The 15201-nt window shown below is 44.3% G+C and overlaps 2 protein-coding genes across 2 annotated transcripts in view; both read right to left on the bottom strand.

Moving 5' to 3' along the window:
- T265_09637 (hypothetical protein) overlaps positions 1 to 8076 on the bottom strand; it is a gene marked incomplete at both ends in the record, with an annotated part of 11750 nt that extends 3674 nt beyond the window's left edge. Inside the window, 2 exons of the mRNA XM_009175767.1 lie at positions 3769 to 3984; positions 7989 to 8076. Of these exons, the coding sequence (XP_009174031.1) occupies positions 3769 to 3984; positions 7989 to 8076 (304 nt within the window). The remainder of the gene's footprint in view (positions 1 to 3768; positions 3985 to 7988) is intronic.
- Positions 8077 to 8784: 708 nt separating this feature from the next.
- T265_09636 (hypothetical protein) overlaps positions 8785 to 15201 on the bottom strand; it is a gene marked incomplete at both ends in the record, with an annotated part of 11160 nt that continues 4743 nt past the window's right edge. Inside the window, 6 exons of the mRNA XM_009175766.1 lie at positions 8785 to 9027; positions 9091 to 9218; positions 9935 to 10028; positions 10092 to 10219; positions 10740 to 10833; positions 10903 to 11024. Coding sequence (XP_009174030.1) covers positions 8785 to 9027; positions 9091 to 9218; positions 9935 to 10028; positions 10092 to 10219; positions 10740 to 10833; positions 10903 to 11024 — 809 coding nt within the window. The remainder of the gene's footprint in view (positions 9028 to 9090; positions 9219 to 9934; positions 10029 to 10091; positions 10220 to 10739; positions 10834 to 10902; positions 11025 to 15201) is intronic.

Here is a 15201-nt window from a genome sequence, read left to right as displayed (position 1 = left end):
AACATTTCTGTTGGGTAGCATTTATAAAATGAATTCCAGCTCACTGATTGGCTCAACAAGTTTGAGTTGAACTCAAAAGCAATCTTTCTGACGAAGGATCAGGAAATGCGGTACCTCTCGGACAAATACAACTTGCGTATGTATACGTAGGACCATGAATTTCTCTCCTCCCCCTTTAGAAGAGAGGTTCCCCTGAGAGAGAAGCAAAAGATTATCCTCTTCGTATTCGGCTCTCGTCTGGAGGGAGGCAGTAGTCTGTTTTCTGTTCATCCGCGCGACACGAACCTAGTTGACCAAGTAATCAGACAGGTAGTACTGGTCAGCTGACTGCAGTGCTTCTTAAACCGTCCCCCGATTCTACTTCACAGGATCGATTTCCGGTGTTATTGTTACTTCGTTTTGAACACATTTCCCTTCTAATCGTCAAACGTTTCTAGCCACACGCACACAGTTTAATCTCGTTTTGTTTTATTTGGCATCATGGAAGGTGAAAATATTACTCGAATCAGAACTGCCCCACAGAGAGAACCTAACTCTCTAAGCGCAATTAAACAGGCCTAAAAATTTAACTTCATCGGTCTCTTAACTTCCCTCACTCATACTAATTAAAATTTGTCAGACTTTTTAAGCAGTAATTGTGGGAGGTGACCTTGAGAAGTATGGGGCATTGTCCGAGACGACAGAAAGATCGGCAGACATTGAAGATGAAACCAGCACAGGGATTAAGAAAGAGAGCCAACCGAAAGAAGTGCATGAAAGCTATTGCAATTCGAAACCTACTGGTATATTGAATATCCTAAAATTCGGGTGTACAAGCTGCATTTTTGGGGGATTCATAGTTTGACACCACCACTAGGTGAGACGTATTCAACACCAGAGAACCCGAAAACTGGAAATGCCGCCACAACTAGGCAACTACTCTGAACAAATAACACCTCTACAACGGAAACACCCTTACCAGGATGATCACAACATAGAACACAGAAAACTATTCAAAGGCAGTGTGGGTAAAATTGTTCTGTCTGAGAAACGGGTAAAATGTCCTTTGAAATAAAAACAGTTCCTCCAAAAAGCCTGGATTGCGGACAAGAATCCTCTTCGTTTTGGAACTCCGTGAGTTTCCGGGGAAAGCAGCACGTAGCCGATGGTACCGGTTTGGTGAATCCCCTCCCAAATTAATATCGATATTTTACTACTCAAGACAAGAGAGTATTGACATCTGCATCGTTCTAGCAATGCAGTAAACCCCCCGTAATCCTGCTTTAAAGGATCAAAACATGACTCCAGCCGAGATACACTCACGTATTGACTGACTTCATGATCCTCTGTAGAAGATGTGATAATCTCACTCGACATATCGCCTTTTCCTCCTCTGAGCTACTTATAGATTGTTGATAGTATGAGGCGATTTGAAGGTTGTCTAAATTAAAATTTACCCCTGCAAATAAGGCTAATCTATCCTGAAAAACAAGAAGCACTGTGACAATTGTTTTATTCGTATCTAGAACCATCGGCATTGCTCATCTAGCGTTTTCAAGAGGGGTTTTTAGAGGAGCCTGAAATGAGAAGTAGCCTAGACGAAACAACACGTCTGGGTTTCCAGACAGGGGCGAAGTCCTCTGGCTCACTGCGGGATTCACACAGAGGAATGACTAACGGTACTGGCAGATGTCAACTCTAAGTTCACTAGGCATGTGTTGGCGAATCAGCTGTGAAGTCCAGATAAAGGGAAAAAGGCGTTCGGTTTCCTGGAAGCATCACAAACGAGAGATTCGGTTGGGTTCCAGGTGAGTCTCTCAAAAAACAAATTAGTTTGCAAATGAGTGTATATTCGCTAACTTCGTGCAATTTGGTTTCAAGTAGAACATAAGGTTGACGGAAACTCGGGGACTGCGCCTACCTGATGAGCCCGAAAAAGAAGGGCGATGGATTTTCAGCAACCTTATGAGTATTACATTTGCTTAGTCCATAGAGCCCCCGCCAAATATGTGGGAAATTGGCAATTTAGCACCACCTCTAGATGTGTCCCCGCCAAATATGTGGGAAATTGGCAATTGGCACCTCTAGATGTGCCTTTTCGTTCACACTGCGCGTGCCTGGACGTCTCATTTCCATATCACATTTTAAGTGTAAAAGTCGATTTATGCATGGTTAGGCCTGAACTACGCGTGAACCACTAGGTGAACAAGCTAGTCAGAATCATATGTCGAACGTCATCTGGGCTGATGCAGATAGGCCAGTTCGAAGAGACATCGCTCTTTGTATTGTCATTTCCAACGAGGTGTTTTTTATCGGTGTCATATGCCCGAAACAAGGCGCCATATGTAGGGAAGAGAGTATATCTGGCACTTGGTGACGTATCCCCATGCAGTGATTTGCTGCTGTGCACGTGTGAACTTGCGGTTGGAACATTGATACATTCAACCATTTTATCGATTCATCGGATTACTGACTAAAACCTCGGGCGTCGGCAGTTGACGGTGGCATTTCAAGGAAGCCCCGTCCATTAGTGATGTACTCTAGAACTAGCTTTTGGAATCGCGCCCATCTGGCACTCATGTCGGCCTTCTTAAGCCAGCATACTTGTGAGGACTGACAATCAATTGTTGCGACAGTCGGTGATAAATTACTCTGGTGAGTTCTTACTTGACTAGTGCCGTTGCATTACGTAGCCTTTTCTAGGTCATGTGCCTCATTCGACGGACACTATTTGGCGTAACTGTAATTAGCAGTCCGATGAGCACTTTTTCCAATTTAACACTCCGGGTTGTTATGCGATTCCCTGGGATGGTACGTGTCATTAAAATTCAGTCATTGTGGGACTTATTTATATGTAAATGGTCTAAAGTTCAACTTTTAACATTCTAAGGTGTAGCTACAGCTCATCGACTGACGTGTAAAGTGTCCACGCTGTAGTGGCCAGATATTTTTGCTCCGTACCCACTCGTTTAAGATTATCATCCAGTCGATCAATACCTCAGACAGTCTCAATGAATAACAGTTACGTGACTGTCTCGCTGGCGTAACTGTGTACACTGTCGCATATCTGTTTGGTTAAACCGAAATTCTGGAGAGAATTGGTGAGGCTCCCTAACCGATAACAATCTCATTGCTTTCTTCCACATTCGTTTAGTAAAAGAAATTTCTTCGGCTTTTCTTATGAAGACTTCTGAAGAGAGATCTTTTCTGATTGCCACTTGGCGTTGCCAGGTTGGGTATATGTTACCATTCTCAATTGTGGTATAGTATCTTACAAATCATTGATGACATTTATAAAAAAATACTGTCTGTTCTTAGAGACCAAGTAGCTGACTTTTAATCGGTACATCACTGTGGCTTGATAAGAACCGCTAGAGACTTGGTCTAGACATATGCACTATGACAGCATAGTGCACAAAATAGCTTGAGCCGGTAGACACTCGCGTATGGATAGATTTATCAGATTTTTGCACGATTTACACATTCACGCTTCATGTATCGTCCTTAACACGTATGGTTTAACATGTCTAACAATAATCCAAGTACCGTTAGGGAATGTGTACTTTAATAAAGGAAACTACTCACAAGGTTGCTGAAAACTCTTCGACGGCCCACGACCGGTTCCGCCCTTCTGTTTCGGGCTCATCAGGTAGGCGCAGTCCCCAAGTTTCCGTCAACCTTATGTTCTACATTCAGTTGTAGAATATCATGAACGAGAGATTCGGTTGAGTCTCTCGTGAAAACCAGATTGATTTGCAAATTAGTGTATTTCTCGGAATGTGTACTTACTTCCGTCCAGATTTTGGAAAACTGTTGTGGGAACAATATCAAAAAGAAGTTCGCTTAGTTGACGGAGAGCAACCAAATGGGGTGTCTGCACATAGTTCAGAGTCATATCATGGCAAGACAGCCGACCAAACGTGGGAGCTACATCTTTCCTCCTGGAAGAGCAATCCCAGTTATGCAGAAACCCTGGTCTATCCACCTGTGTTTCCTCACGGGAGGCTAACCAGTAAAAAACTATATCATGCTTGCTTCACGGAATTATTATTGTTTCTGTTTTATCCCGTTTTTTTCAACTTATCATAAAAAGTCTTTCATTTTGTGCGTTTACAGTGAATGTTCCTGATATTCAAAAATATTGTACACTAACACAACCCGCATGGTGGCCGTCAACCTCCCGTCATTTAGGTCACTGAAAGACGGCGGTTTTTTCCATCTACTTACTGCCAAATTGAACTATCAAAGCCGGCAATTTACCACAAAGTTATATTTTTGTATAATAACAGAACCGGTGTTCATTGCATCTTGTTCTGCCGTTCAATACCCCTCGAAACATTCCAACGGTTGAGCTGAATCACCGACTAATTCAGGTCAAGCGCAGCCAATAATAAGTTTGCTTATCACAGCGGTTGTTTACGATGCTGGTGCACTAATAAATCTGAACCGATGGTATGGTACTGTTTATTGTTTAGAAGTAAATCAGTTGTTCAAAGCCCCGGGAAATGCCTCATCTTCGGTTTCAAAGATTCTTCTCCTAGAACGCAGAGTACAGTTGCCAAATCCGTGCCTCCAAGACCGGATTACGGTGGTTCCTCCTGGGGAAATTGATATCTATGTTTGAAAATGCCTCTATGGATGGAAAGGCTACGATTTCACTGGTTTCAATTAGCCAGGATTCACGAGGGACAAACCCAGGACCGAGGAATTCGGAAAGACAAAGTTCCGGATGACGATAGGAGCAGTCAGGGTGGAGCTAGTCTTATTCGCGATAATAAAATCGACAATCGTTCAGCTGTAGCACCCTTTCGATGTTTAACTCGCATGCCACCAGAAGGAAGCACGGGGGCTGGGATACTGCCAGGTTGCCCAAGCCTAGACAGGGGAAGTCGAGAGGTGGAGGTCGGGTTCGAACCACGGACCTTCCGGTCAGTAAATTCGCGCTCTAACCACTTGGGCCATCTTATTCACACTGAATACGGATATCTTAAAAGTAGTAAGATGTGATTGTACACCTGATATATTCAGTGATTAAATTTGTTTTGCACCACATCGATTTGGTTTCGTCCTGGCTACTGGAAAAGTGCAGCGAGTTGGCACAGAATAGGAGGGCAAAATAACCGGCGTCATAAAAATCGATGGAAGCATGTGCTGGTCATTCAACCTTAAAAGTACATGTATGAGGACCCTGTACGCCGTCAGGTGATGGTGAGAACCATCACCAGACGAATTCTAGTAGTTGGTGGCCTATTTGTGCTTTTTTGCAAGTAGTATTGTTCACTTCAGATCAGTTTAGCAGCCATGCACAAAAAGTACGTTGATTCCACTGCTTCACTTTATGTCAACCAGAAATAGTAGAACAGAGTATATATAGCCAGGTATTGAGGGAGATGGCATAATCAATTGGTTGACGTTCAGTCTGGTTCTGATTGTCTCACAAAGCATTGAATGCAACAGCTTTTGTGCAGGGATGCAAGTGACTGCTTCACAACGCCATACCCGCCGATGTCACTAACCATTGAGGGAGTGAACAATGTTAAAAGATAACAAGAAGAAACCTGACAGTTTTATAGTTGTAGGCACAGACCTCCTCATCACATAAATCAAAATAAACCTGTTGGATCGACTGAAGAAACCCCTTCGAGAGTGTGATAAATGGATCGACCGTTCAATTCATCCTTCTTCGGAATGATTGGGGGTTTGACATGCGGAAACAACGAATGGGCCGTAGTCGGTGCCAGAACAGCTATCGTCAACGATGAGTCATGTTTGAACAGCGCAGGTAAGCAAAGCACGATGGTCGATGAGTCATACCGCACCAACAGGGACGAAACTAAGCATTAGCTACACACTTTTGACTGAACTGCACTGACAGAAACTGACACAGACAAGTAAATAACAGTAGGACTGGCCGTTCAACATCGCAGTCGGCAAGACAGCGAACAAAAAAAACGTAGGCGTGAATAGCTCATGCTGAACTGCCATTAGTTTTCAATTGCAACATTCATGTCAATTGGCGGTTGCACTATTTACTGTTCACCAGTACGCGAAAGTAGGCTACACGGTTGTAAAAAAAGTAGACACACATATTGTACTAGGAATGCTGTCATGTGAACGGCTTTTGGTTACACACAACTCGGATTGTCCCAAGGGAAGTGACGTTGCCGAGACTGTTCACTTAAGGACGTGGGAATTGGATAAAAGGTTCCAATAGCAATCTCATCATGACGCGATCACGCGTGCAGCTGAACAGATTAGTAAGGCCGTGAGCGATCGAACGAGTACGCACGGACAAGAATCGGACACAACGGTGAGCAGCCGAACCCGGTTTCAAACGCTACACCCAGTAGGAATAGGCACTCAACGAACAGAAGTTGCACACCACAAACCCGTAGATGTCGGCTATGATGTGGGTGGGAATCCCGTTCAAATTTCAATCGATTTGCTGCTGCCTACTTGACCAGCAAGGATAAACATCTAATCCGGAATTCAATTTCGCCGCCACAGAATGATGATCTGGTTTGACTCACAAATTCACGTGAGAGCTCTTGCGACCTTACCAGGTTAGATAGCCTATGTGTTCAAATTGTTGAGCATGAGATAGCGATTTATTAATAAACTGTCTACTACGCCCTTCGATTGATTAGTCTGACGCAGGTTTTTCCCTAAACATACCGTGCCTTGTCGCTCAGCTGAACTATTCGGGGTCACGTTATGGCAAGCCGCCTATTAGATAATATGTAAAGCAAAACGAGTTCAACTGTGTGGTATGAAAATCACATTCAGTGTTTCGACAAATACACTCATTTGGATACCAATCTGTTTTCACGGGAGACTCACCTGAAGCCCAGCTCAATTACTCGTTTATGATGTTCTTCTTCAACAGAATGTTCTGCACCAGGTCATTTCGTTTCTTTCGATAGGATGCTCGAGGTATCGGAATGCACTGTACAGACGTAGCATACTACTCATAAGGTCGAAGAGTTTTCAGCGACCTTATGAGTAGTGTGTTACGCATAAATAATTTATTTCTTGGCTTATGTAATTCGCCTTACACAGTACGTTGCTTTTTCAAAGTAAACTAAAATTCTTCCTTACAAAGGATTTTCGAACCCGCTTTTCTATTATCAGTCGCTTATTTTATGAACTTTGGCGTGATGACTGAAGGATGAGAGGGACTATATCACATCCTGGTGCGAGTTAACAATACTGCTGACCAGCCGCTCATGGACAAAAGGTTAGGTGTTCCAGCCGAAGGACAGCAGATCAGATCACCAATAAAAGGGAACAATGAAAAAAAACGTAGAGTTGTACATTTTCATAAGAGTTGTTGGTGCTTATCAAGAAGGCCAGATTCCTGAAAGCAACCTCAGAACGTCCGGAACCTACTGCTCCACCAAAAACTCAACAGCAAAACCGGCAAGCATCCAGGCCAGTCAATCATTCAGTTAATTCTGCAAAAGCTGATGGGTGTTCATGCATGCCACAGCGGCACGACCGAATGTGATCTGCGTTCTGGCATTTCACAGAAGCACGATCGATGTTGACGTGTGTTCACTAACGCCTATCAGACAGCCTGGATCAGAAGTCCCCTTTAAATAGCGCGGGGCCGTTGTAACTTTTGCTCTCGCACTCGCACGCTCTCGAACTCGCTTGTTCGAAATATAGCTGTTGTGTTCCCTTCTGTGAGTCTTTTTTTTCGGCAACTAGGCACTGGAGCGGGTCAGCAGCAGACAACACAGATTGACGAATCAGCAGATATAACAGTGCTACTTTGTGACATTTGGCAGCTGTACAAGTTACATCAATACTTTCAGGATTCTCAGCTTCAACAGATAGTTTAACCCCTAACTATCCAAACCAAATTGTTTAAATAAACAGCTAGTTTGTTTCATTGTGATTTAGACATTTAGGCTTACGAGTACTTTATTTCAGTTTCAGTTTTCGTTGGAGAAGTGTTGATTTGAACTCGAGGATGTTTGCCAGTGGTTTTCCTCACGGCCACTTACTTTCGTCAGCCGCGAAAGTAAGTTGAAGCTCTAGGGATCTTCGACCCAGAGTGGCTTGACAGATGACAGGAGCTTGTTGGCGAGCCATCGGGGTTATCTAACACAAACATCTTCTTTGTGTTCACCCTGTAAAATACTTGGTTTTCGATACTGCTACGATAGATTTTGAATGCTCAGCATCAAAACGAGATGTCATTTACTGCCTGCAAAAGTGGGCTTCATAGTCATATATTGTACTAATATAATATTACTAGTTAACGGCATAGCCATTTCCAACCAACCACGCATGTTGCTCTGCTGTCACCAGCGGCTTCTCAATGCTTGTTCTTGGGAGATTCGCCTAAAGGGCCACTTTCCTCCGCCACACATTTTGTAGGAGGTCATTGGTGGATATACTTTGAAGGTGAGGCCATACTTATAGAGGCCCGCAACACTGTAAGTTGTTTTTTACGAAGATACATTGCGATTTGCCAGATGTCGTACCAACTGAGCCAAGAAACGGCCTGTGTGTAGCCCGTGCAGTTGAAGAATATCGGTTGAGTCTCACCAGAAAACCAAATCGTTATGCAAATGCGTGTATTTGTCGCAACTGTCTCTCCTACTCAGTCAGGCATTTTCGGTGTGCCATGTAAGCTGGGAATTAGTGATCAGCCCAAGATCTCACACATTTCTTGATCTGGTCAAATCCTCCAGAATCTATAGATGTGGCGATGAATGCAACTTTTTGTCTCCAGTAAAAAAAACTCAGGTCTTAATTGCACAGACATTTGCAACAGTGTGTACGTTCCAAGCGGCTTCAGCAGAAAGTTCCTGTCTCCAACCACGAACGGAGCTGGTGGACAGCGGTTTTTTCATTCAGGCGACCAGCATTTGTGCACTTGTTCGGAATTAGACCACAGGCCGACACACACTCGCCTTCAAGGATGGGGATCGCGTGATCCTCACTGTGCCTGGTTGGAGACACTACAAGATGTGGCTGGCAACCGATGTCAGTGGCATTCTTGTTGTCAGCTTCTATCCAGATTGCCTGAGTGAATGTCTGGAGGTATAGGCACTTCGGAATGATTGTGGTAGGCTAGCACTAAGTCCCTTCCCCGTCCACCTTTACTCTTTTCTTTACAATAAGGCTTTCGAACAAATCATGGTGGTACGGTAGTGAAGCATCGGCGTTGAACACTGATGTCATGCTGTCGGTGATGATGATGACGAAGCATGTTTTGACCGACTTTTCTGATGAATATTACTGTTCTGTTACTATTACTATTCTAATGATATTACTGTACAGCGAATCCGGATCATAAAGCAACAAACTCTTTGAAAATGCATGTTCGCTTGTGTCCGGAGGCCACTCGCTCATAATAACCGAACATCATGTCGATTGGATGGATGTATCGCATGCAGGATACCGACCAAACCCTTATAGAGGCCCGCAACACTGTAAGTTGTTTTTTACGAAGATACATTGCGATTTGCCAGATGTCGTACCAACTGAGCCAAGAAACGGCCTGTGTGTAGCCCGTGCAGTTGAAGAATATCGGTTGAGTCTCACCAGAAAACCAAATCGTTATGCAAATGCGTGTATTTGTCGCAACTGTCTCTCCTACTCAGTCAGGCATTTTCGGTGTGCCATGTAAGCTGGGAATTAGTGATCAGCCCAAGATCTCACACATTTCTTGATCTGGTCAAATCCTCCAGAATCTATAGATGTGGCGATGAATGCAACTTTTTGTCTCCAGAAAAAAAACTCAGGTCTTAATTGCACAGACATTTGCAACAGTGTGTACGTTCCAAGCGGCTTCAGCAGAAAGTTCCTGTCTCCAACCACGAACGGAGCTGGTGGACAGCGGTTTTTTCATTCAGGCGACCAGCATTTGTGCACTTGTTCGGAATTAGACCACAGGCCGACACACACTCGCCTTCAAGGATGGGGATCGCGTGATCCTCACTGTGCCTGGTTGGAGACACTACAAGATGTGGCTGGCAACCGATGTCAGTGGCATTCTTGTTGTCAGCTTCTATCCAGATTGCCTGAGTGAATGTCTGGAGGTATAGGCACTTCGGAATGATTGTGGTAGGCTAGCACTAAGTCCCTTCCCCGTCCACCTTTACTCTTTTCTTTACAATAAGGCTTTCGAACAAATCATGGTGGTACGGTAGTGAAGCATCGGCGTTGAACACTGATGTCATGCTGTCGGTGATGATGATGACGAAGCATGTTTTGACCGACTTTTCTGATGAATATTACTGTTCTGTTACTATTACTATTCTAATGATATTACTGTACAGCGAATCCGGATCATAAAGCAACAAACTCTTTGAAAATGCATGTTCGCTTGTGTCCGGAGGCCACTCGCTCATAATAACCGAACATCATGTCGATTGGATGGATGTATCGCATGCAGGATACCGACCAAACCAAGGCATGCTCTGATTGGTCAGAATGCCAGATAATCACGATCGAACATTGTAGCTCGGCCCTTCTCGCGCGCACGGAGATTCCAGCTCTACCCCGTGGAACATTCTGTGACCTATAAATACAGTAAAAAAAACTCAGGTCTTAATTGCACAGACATTTGCAACAGTGTGTACGTTCCAAGCGGCTTCAGCAGAAAGTTCCTGTCTCCAACCACGAACGGAGCTGGTGGACAGCGGTTTTTTCATTCAGGCGACCAGCATTTGTGCACTTGTTCGGAATTAGACCACAGGCCGACACACACTCGCCTTCAAGGATGGGGATCGCGTGATCCTCACTGTGCCTGGTTGGAGACACTACAAGATGTGGCTGGCAACCGATGTCAGTGGCATTCTTGTTGTCAGCTTCTATCCAGATTGCCTGAGTGAATGTCTGGAGGTATAGGCACTTCGGAATGATTGTGGTAGGCTAGCACTAAGTCCCTTCCCCGTCCACCTTTACTCTTTTCTTTACAATAAGGCTTTCGAACAAATCATGGTGGTACGGTAGTGAAGCATCGGCGTTGAACACTGATGTCATGCTGTCGGTGATGATGATGACGAAGCATGTTTTGACCGACTTTTCTGATGAATATTACTGTTCTGTTACTATTACTATTCTAATGATATTACTGTACAGCGAATCCGGATCATAAAGCAACAAACTCTTTGAAAATGCATGTTCGCTTGTGTCCGGAGGCCACTCGCTCATAATAACCGAACATCATGTCGATTGGATGGATGTATCGCATGCAGGATACCGACCAAACCAAGGCATGCTCTGATTGGTCAGAATGCCAGATAATCACGATCGAACATTGTAGCTCGGCCCTTCTCGCGCGCACGGAGATTCCAGCTCTACCCCGTGGAACATTCTGTGATAACCCTATAAATACACTTCCTTTGTCTCTGGAAAGGGATGTCTCCAGATACCGTCTCTTTTGATACACCATCGTGTCCGGAGCAGGATACCAGAGACCGACATAGAAGTTGCACCACAGTTAGCAAGACAACTTGTTAGCTTTTTGACTGCCAGTGATGTTGTTATCTGTTCAGAAACGGTGTTCAATGGTCTTTCCGACTAGAAAGCCCGGATCGGAGTATGTAAGGTCTCAGTTCCTTGAGTTCTTTCCTTACATATCACTCAGCATCCTGTTTTTTCCCCAATCGATTCATTCTTCTGAGAAACTGCGGAGAAAAGACATATGTATTGTGAATTAGCTAGTCGACATCGTACTTCCAGTGATCCACTGTTGCATGGTTCGGGTCCCATCTTTTGTTCAGAGCAACTCGTCAGGCATTTGTTAGTTTTTTTCAATTAATTCTAGGGACTTTGTCCACGAGTGGAAAATTAGCTGTATCTGTTAAATATAAAATAGATGAAATAAAAATATAAAAATAAAAATAAAATAAAAAAATAAAAAATATAAATATGCAAAGCAATCTAAGTGCTTTGCCTTCACCATTTTTCTCCAACCTTTGGACGTAGTGAAGCACTGATAGTTTTTCAGTGTTCTACTTACGTAACCCAGCCTGACGTGCAACCACGGCAACAGACTTATCTTCGTCAGTGATGACGCGTTAGCGTTTTCCTGCGACGCGCGTGCGTATATTTCTTTGTTCATGGGACACAGCTGCTGAGGGCGAATCACATCCACGTATATTCAACTGCGGTGTACAATAATCACGTGGAATCACGGTGTTCTCACCTAACACCACCAGTAGGCCTTCCGAAAAAATACCCATTGTGCTTTCATTTTTGCCAATCTCTATAAGCAGACCAGTGACCCTAGGGATCCACACGCATTAGAGTTCATTTTGTGGTGATTGGGACATCAGGATAGCCAGGATAAACTTGTCCAAGTAGAACATAAGGTCGACGGAAACTCGGGGGCTGCGCCTACCTGATGAACCCCAAGAAGGGCGAAACCGGTCGTGGGCTGTCGAAGAGTTTTCAGCAACCTTGTGAGTAGTTTTCTTTATGTCCAAGGCCAGTTTATTACCTCGGTTCGGTAAGAGAAAATATCGGTCATCTCATAGGCGCACTAACCACACGAAAGATGCAGTCGTGACGACTAGCCTTAGGCGTTGCACAGACACTGGTCCGATGTGTACCGGTGACGTATTCGTGACGATTAGCCTTAGGCGTTGCACGGACAACGGTCTGATGTGTCTGACTAGTCGATCTTGTGTTTTGTTTCCGGAGAAGTTTGCTTCCCGAAGGATGACTTCTCGATGGTTTCAAGGCGCTGCTGACTGAGCCTTTGGTCTTGTTGTGACCATCATCCCTCTCCACTCGAAAGGTATGCGTCGTTTGGGAATAGATGATAACGAGGTTTTCTGAGTAAAGCAGAACATACATTCAGACAGACATGCGCACACAGACACAAGACGTCTCCAAAAACCAAGCTACCACGCACTTCTATACAACCATGCACTGATGATGTCACCCTCGAACGTTTGGAATAAAACTCGCAAACGCCAAGAACAAGTCAACTGCCAGCTATATGACCATTCACGAATTATCTACGTCAGACAATATTTATCTCTAAACAGCGCAGAAGTGGCTGGAAAATTCAAAACCCGGCAGCTAACTATCATATGATTGGACAACGTTACAAGTTATTGATCTCATCATCTGGTGTTACCATTGGGTGACTTCCGCCGAACAAACCGCTGCACCTCTCAATGGGGGTATAATTAATTCCATCAGGTACTGTTACGGAAAGTAAGTAGTCTAGAAATAAATTGCGTCGATTGCCGTATGCACAGAGCTCAAGATGCTGCCGGATTCCGTAGTATTGAATGGTTTCAACAGGAAGCATGACTACTGTTCTTCTTAACTAATGAACTTGGCCAAATTTCTCAGTCTTCATGGGTTCGAGATTTGCAGGATTTCCGCATTTTGACTATTCACGGTTTTGATTTGCTTAGCTTGCTTGATATTCCAACTATGCTTCACAAATACCTTTACCTCACCGGTGACCAGAATGACCGATTGGAGTTATTCTAACTGAGCAGGACCACGTTATTTACAGTGGGTCCAACTAAGATGATTCCGGTTGGCAAAAACCATTCCGAGCAAGAAATAAGCAGTCGGATAAAGGAGTCACATCTTTTTGTGAGTGGATTTATCGCTGAACGGCTCACTGCACAGTATGTGTTCGCCGGCAAGAAGCTAGGTTGTGTGCCGCAGTGACATCCAGGTAACTCTCACTGCGATAAGCTGGGTGGGACAACCGTAGAACCCCGGGCCACTGTGTCTGGGGCTCCGCCACGAAAATCCTCTATGGAACATTCCCTATGCCGTTAACCGCTATCCAAACCAACACTCCAAAGTCTGCTATCCGTCACATTCGTTGTTTTGACTCAATAAACAGACAGAGACTAACAGTCATTGATCATGACTGCGGCTGGAAATCATACCAGGGAGCATGGAACTACAGGACAACAAAAACGAGACGTGCCGCCAGTCACAAGTAATCAATACGTGTCAAGAGCCGAAGCATTTTATTTCTAAACTCAGAGGTCGTATAAGTGACCTTCTCAGATGCTGTCAGAAGTCAATTCTGCAAAGAATACTACATGATTTCTAGCACTGCGAAGAATTTGTCACTTCAGCGGGGATCTCATTCTATGAGTGAAATCGGTCTGTGTTGAAAACCAGCAAGTGCTGTCCGTCTGTTTGAAGTCATCAGTAGCTCACATCTCACGAAGCTCTAGGGGAACCGTCTAGTTAGTACCGAATACTGAGCCACTTGGCCACCATTAGTTGTTCAGAAACTTGCATCCGAGGAGGACATAACCGCATTCATCCTTCAGTCATTCAGTTCACGTCACGTAGTCACGTGTTGACTGGCTCCTCGAATGACCACTTTGCAGATGGAAGGCTCACGCGACTTATGTGGTTTTTCCGTTCGGGGTATACCAATTATAGTTCGTATCTAGAGATTCTATCAAATTCCGTAAAACGAAACGAAAACGCGACTGTAAACGACACCAAACCACAGCCAGCACATGATTTTGATGAATTTTTTTCGACATGGCACGTTCACGACGCCGACACCAAACTAATGACGCGCGATAGTATGGATATGGCGACTGAACTCAGTGAGATAACATTTTAAGGTGATGGTACAGGTGAAGTCGGCATGCAAACACTGAATGGTTTCAATTTTGCTCTCACTATACACCAGTACAAAAAGGACCAAAGCCATGGTACGCTCTGGAAGGTTGGAAGTTCAGGACACAGATAAAAGCGTATTGCAAACCCCTGAAAACAGACTGTCTTTGATGTTCCACAGTCTTCTGCTTGTGGTGGTGACAAACGGGGAAGAGGTCTACCACTGAATCAGATTTGAAATGCCAGTCCACTGGCCTATCGTAACTTTTATCGAAATAACTGGCGCTTGTTTAACGCAGATAAACCGTAATAGCGAGTGTCTGATAAGCAGGCCGATTCCGGTAGACCACAGAGGGACAAAACATGGACATCCCACCTAAATATACATGAGAATAATGGACACTAACTGCAGAAAAGTTCACGGCGCTCTGTGCTAGGTACCTCCCACAGAGAGATCCCCACAAGTAGGGCAACTATTTAGCTTCACATGGGGTTGGGTGGATTCACTTCGAAAGATATAAGTGCACCAGACACTGGAAAAGTTGCACAACAAATGCTTAGTGATAACCGGAGAGATTAAAAGATCACATTATTTTAGGACTGGGTTCAACTCCGGACAAGAATATAGTGAACCTAATA

The sequence above is a fragment of the Opisthorchis viverrini genome (genome assembly GCF_000715545.1).
Source record: "Opisthorchis viverrini unplaced genomic scaffold opera_v5_291, whole genome shotgun sequence".
Taxonomy (NCBI): Eukaryota; Metazoa; Platyhelminthes; class Trematoda; order Opisthorchiida; family Opisthorchiidae; genus Opisthorchis; species Opisthorchis viverrini.
This window is presented reverse-complemented; position numbering and strand designations above follow the sequence as displayed.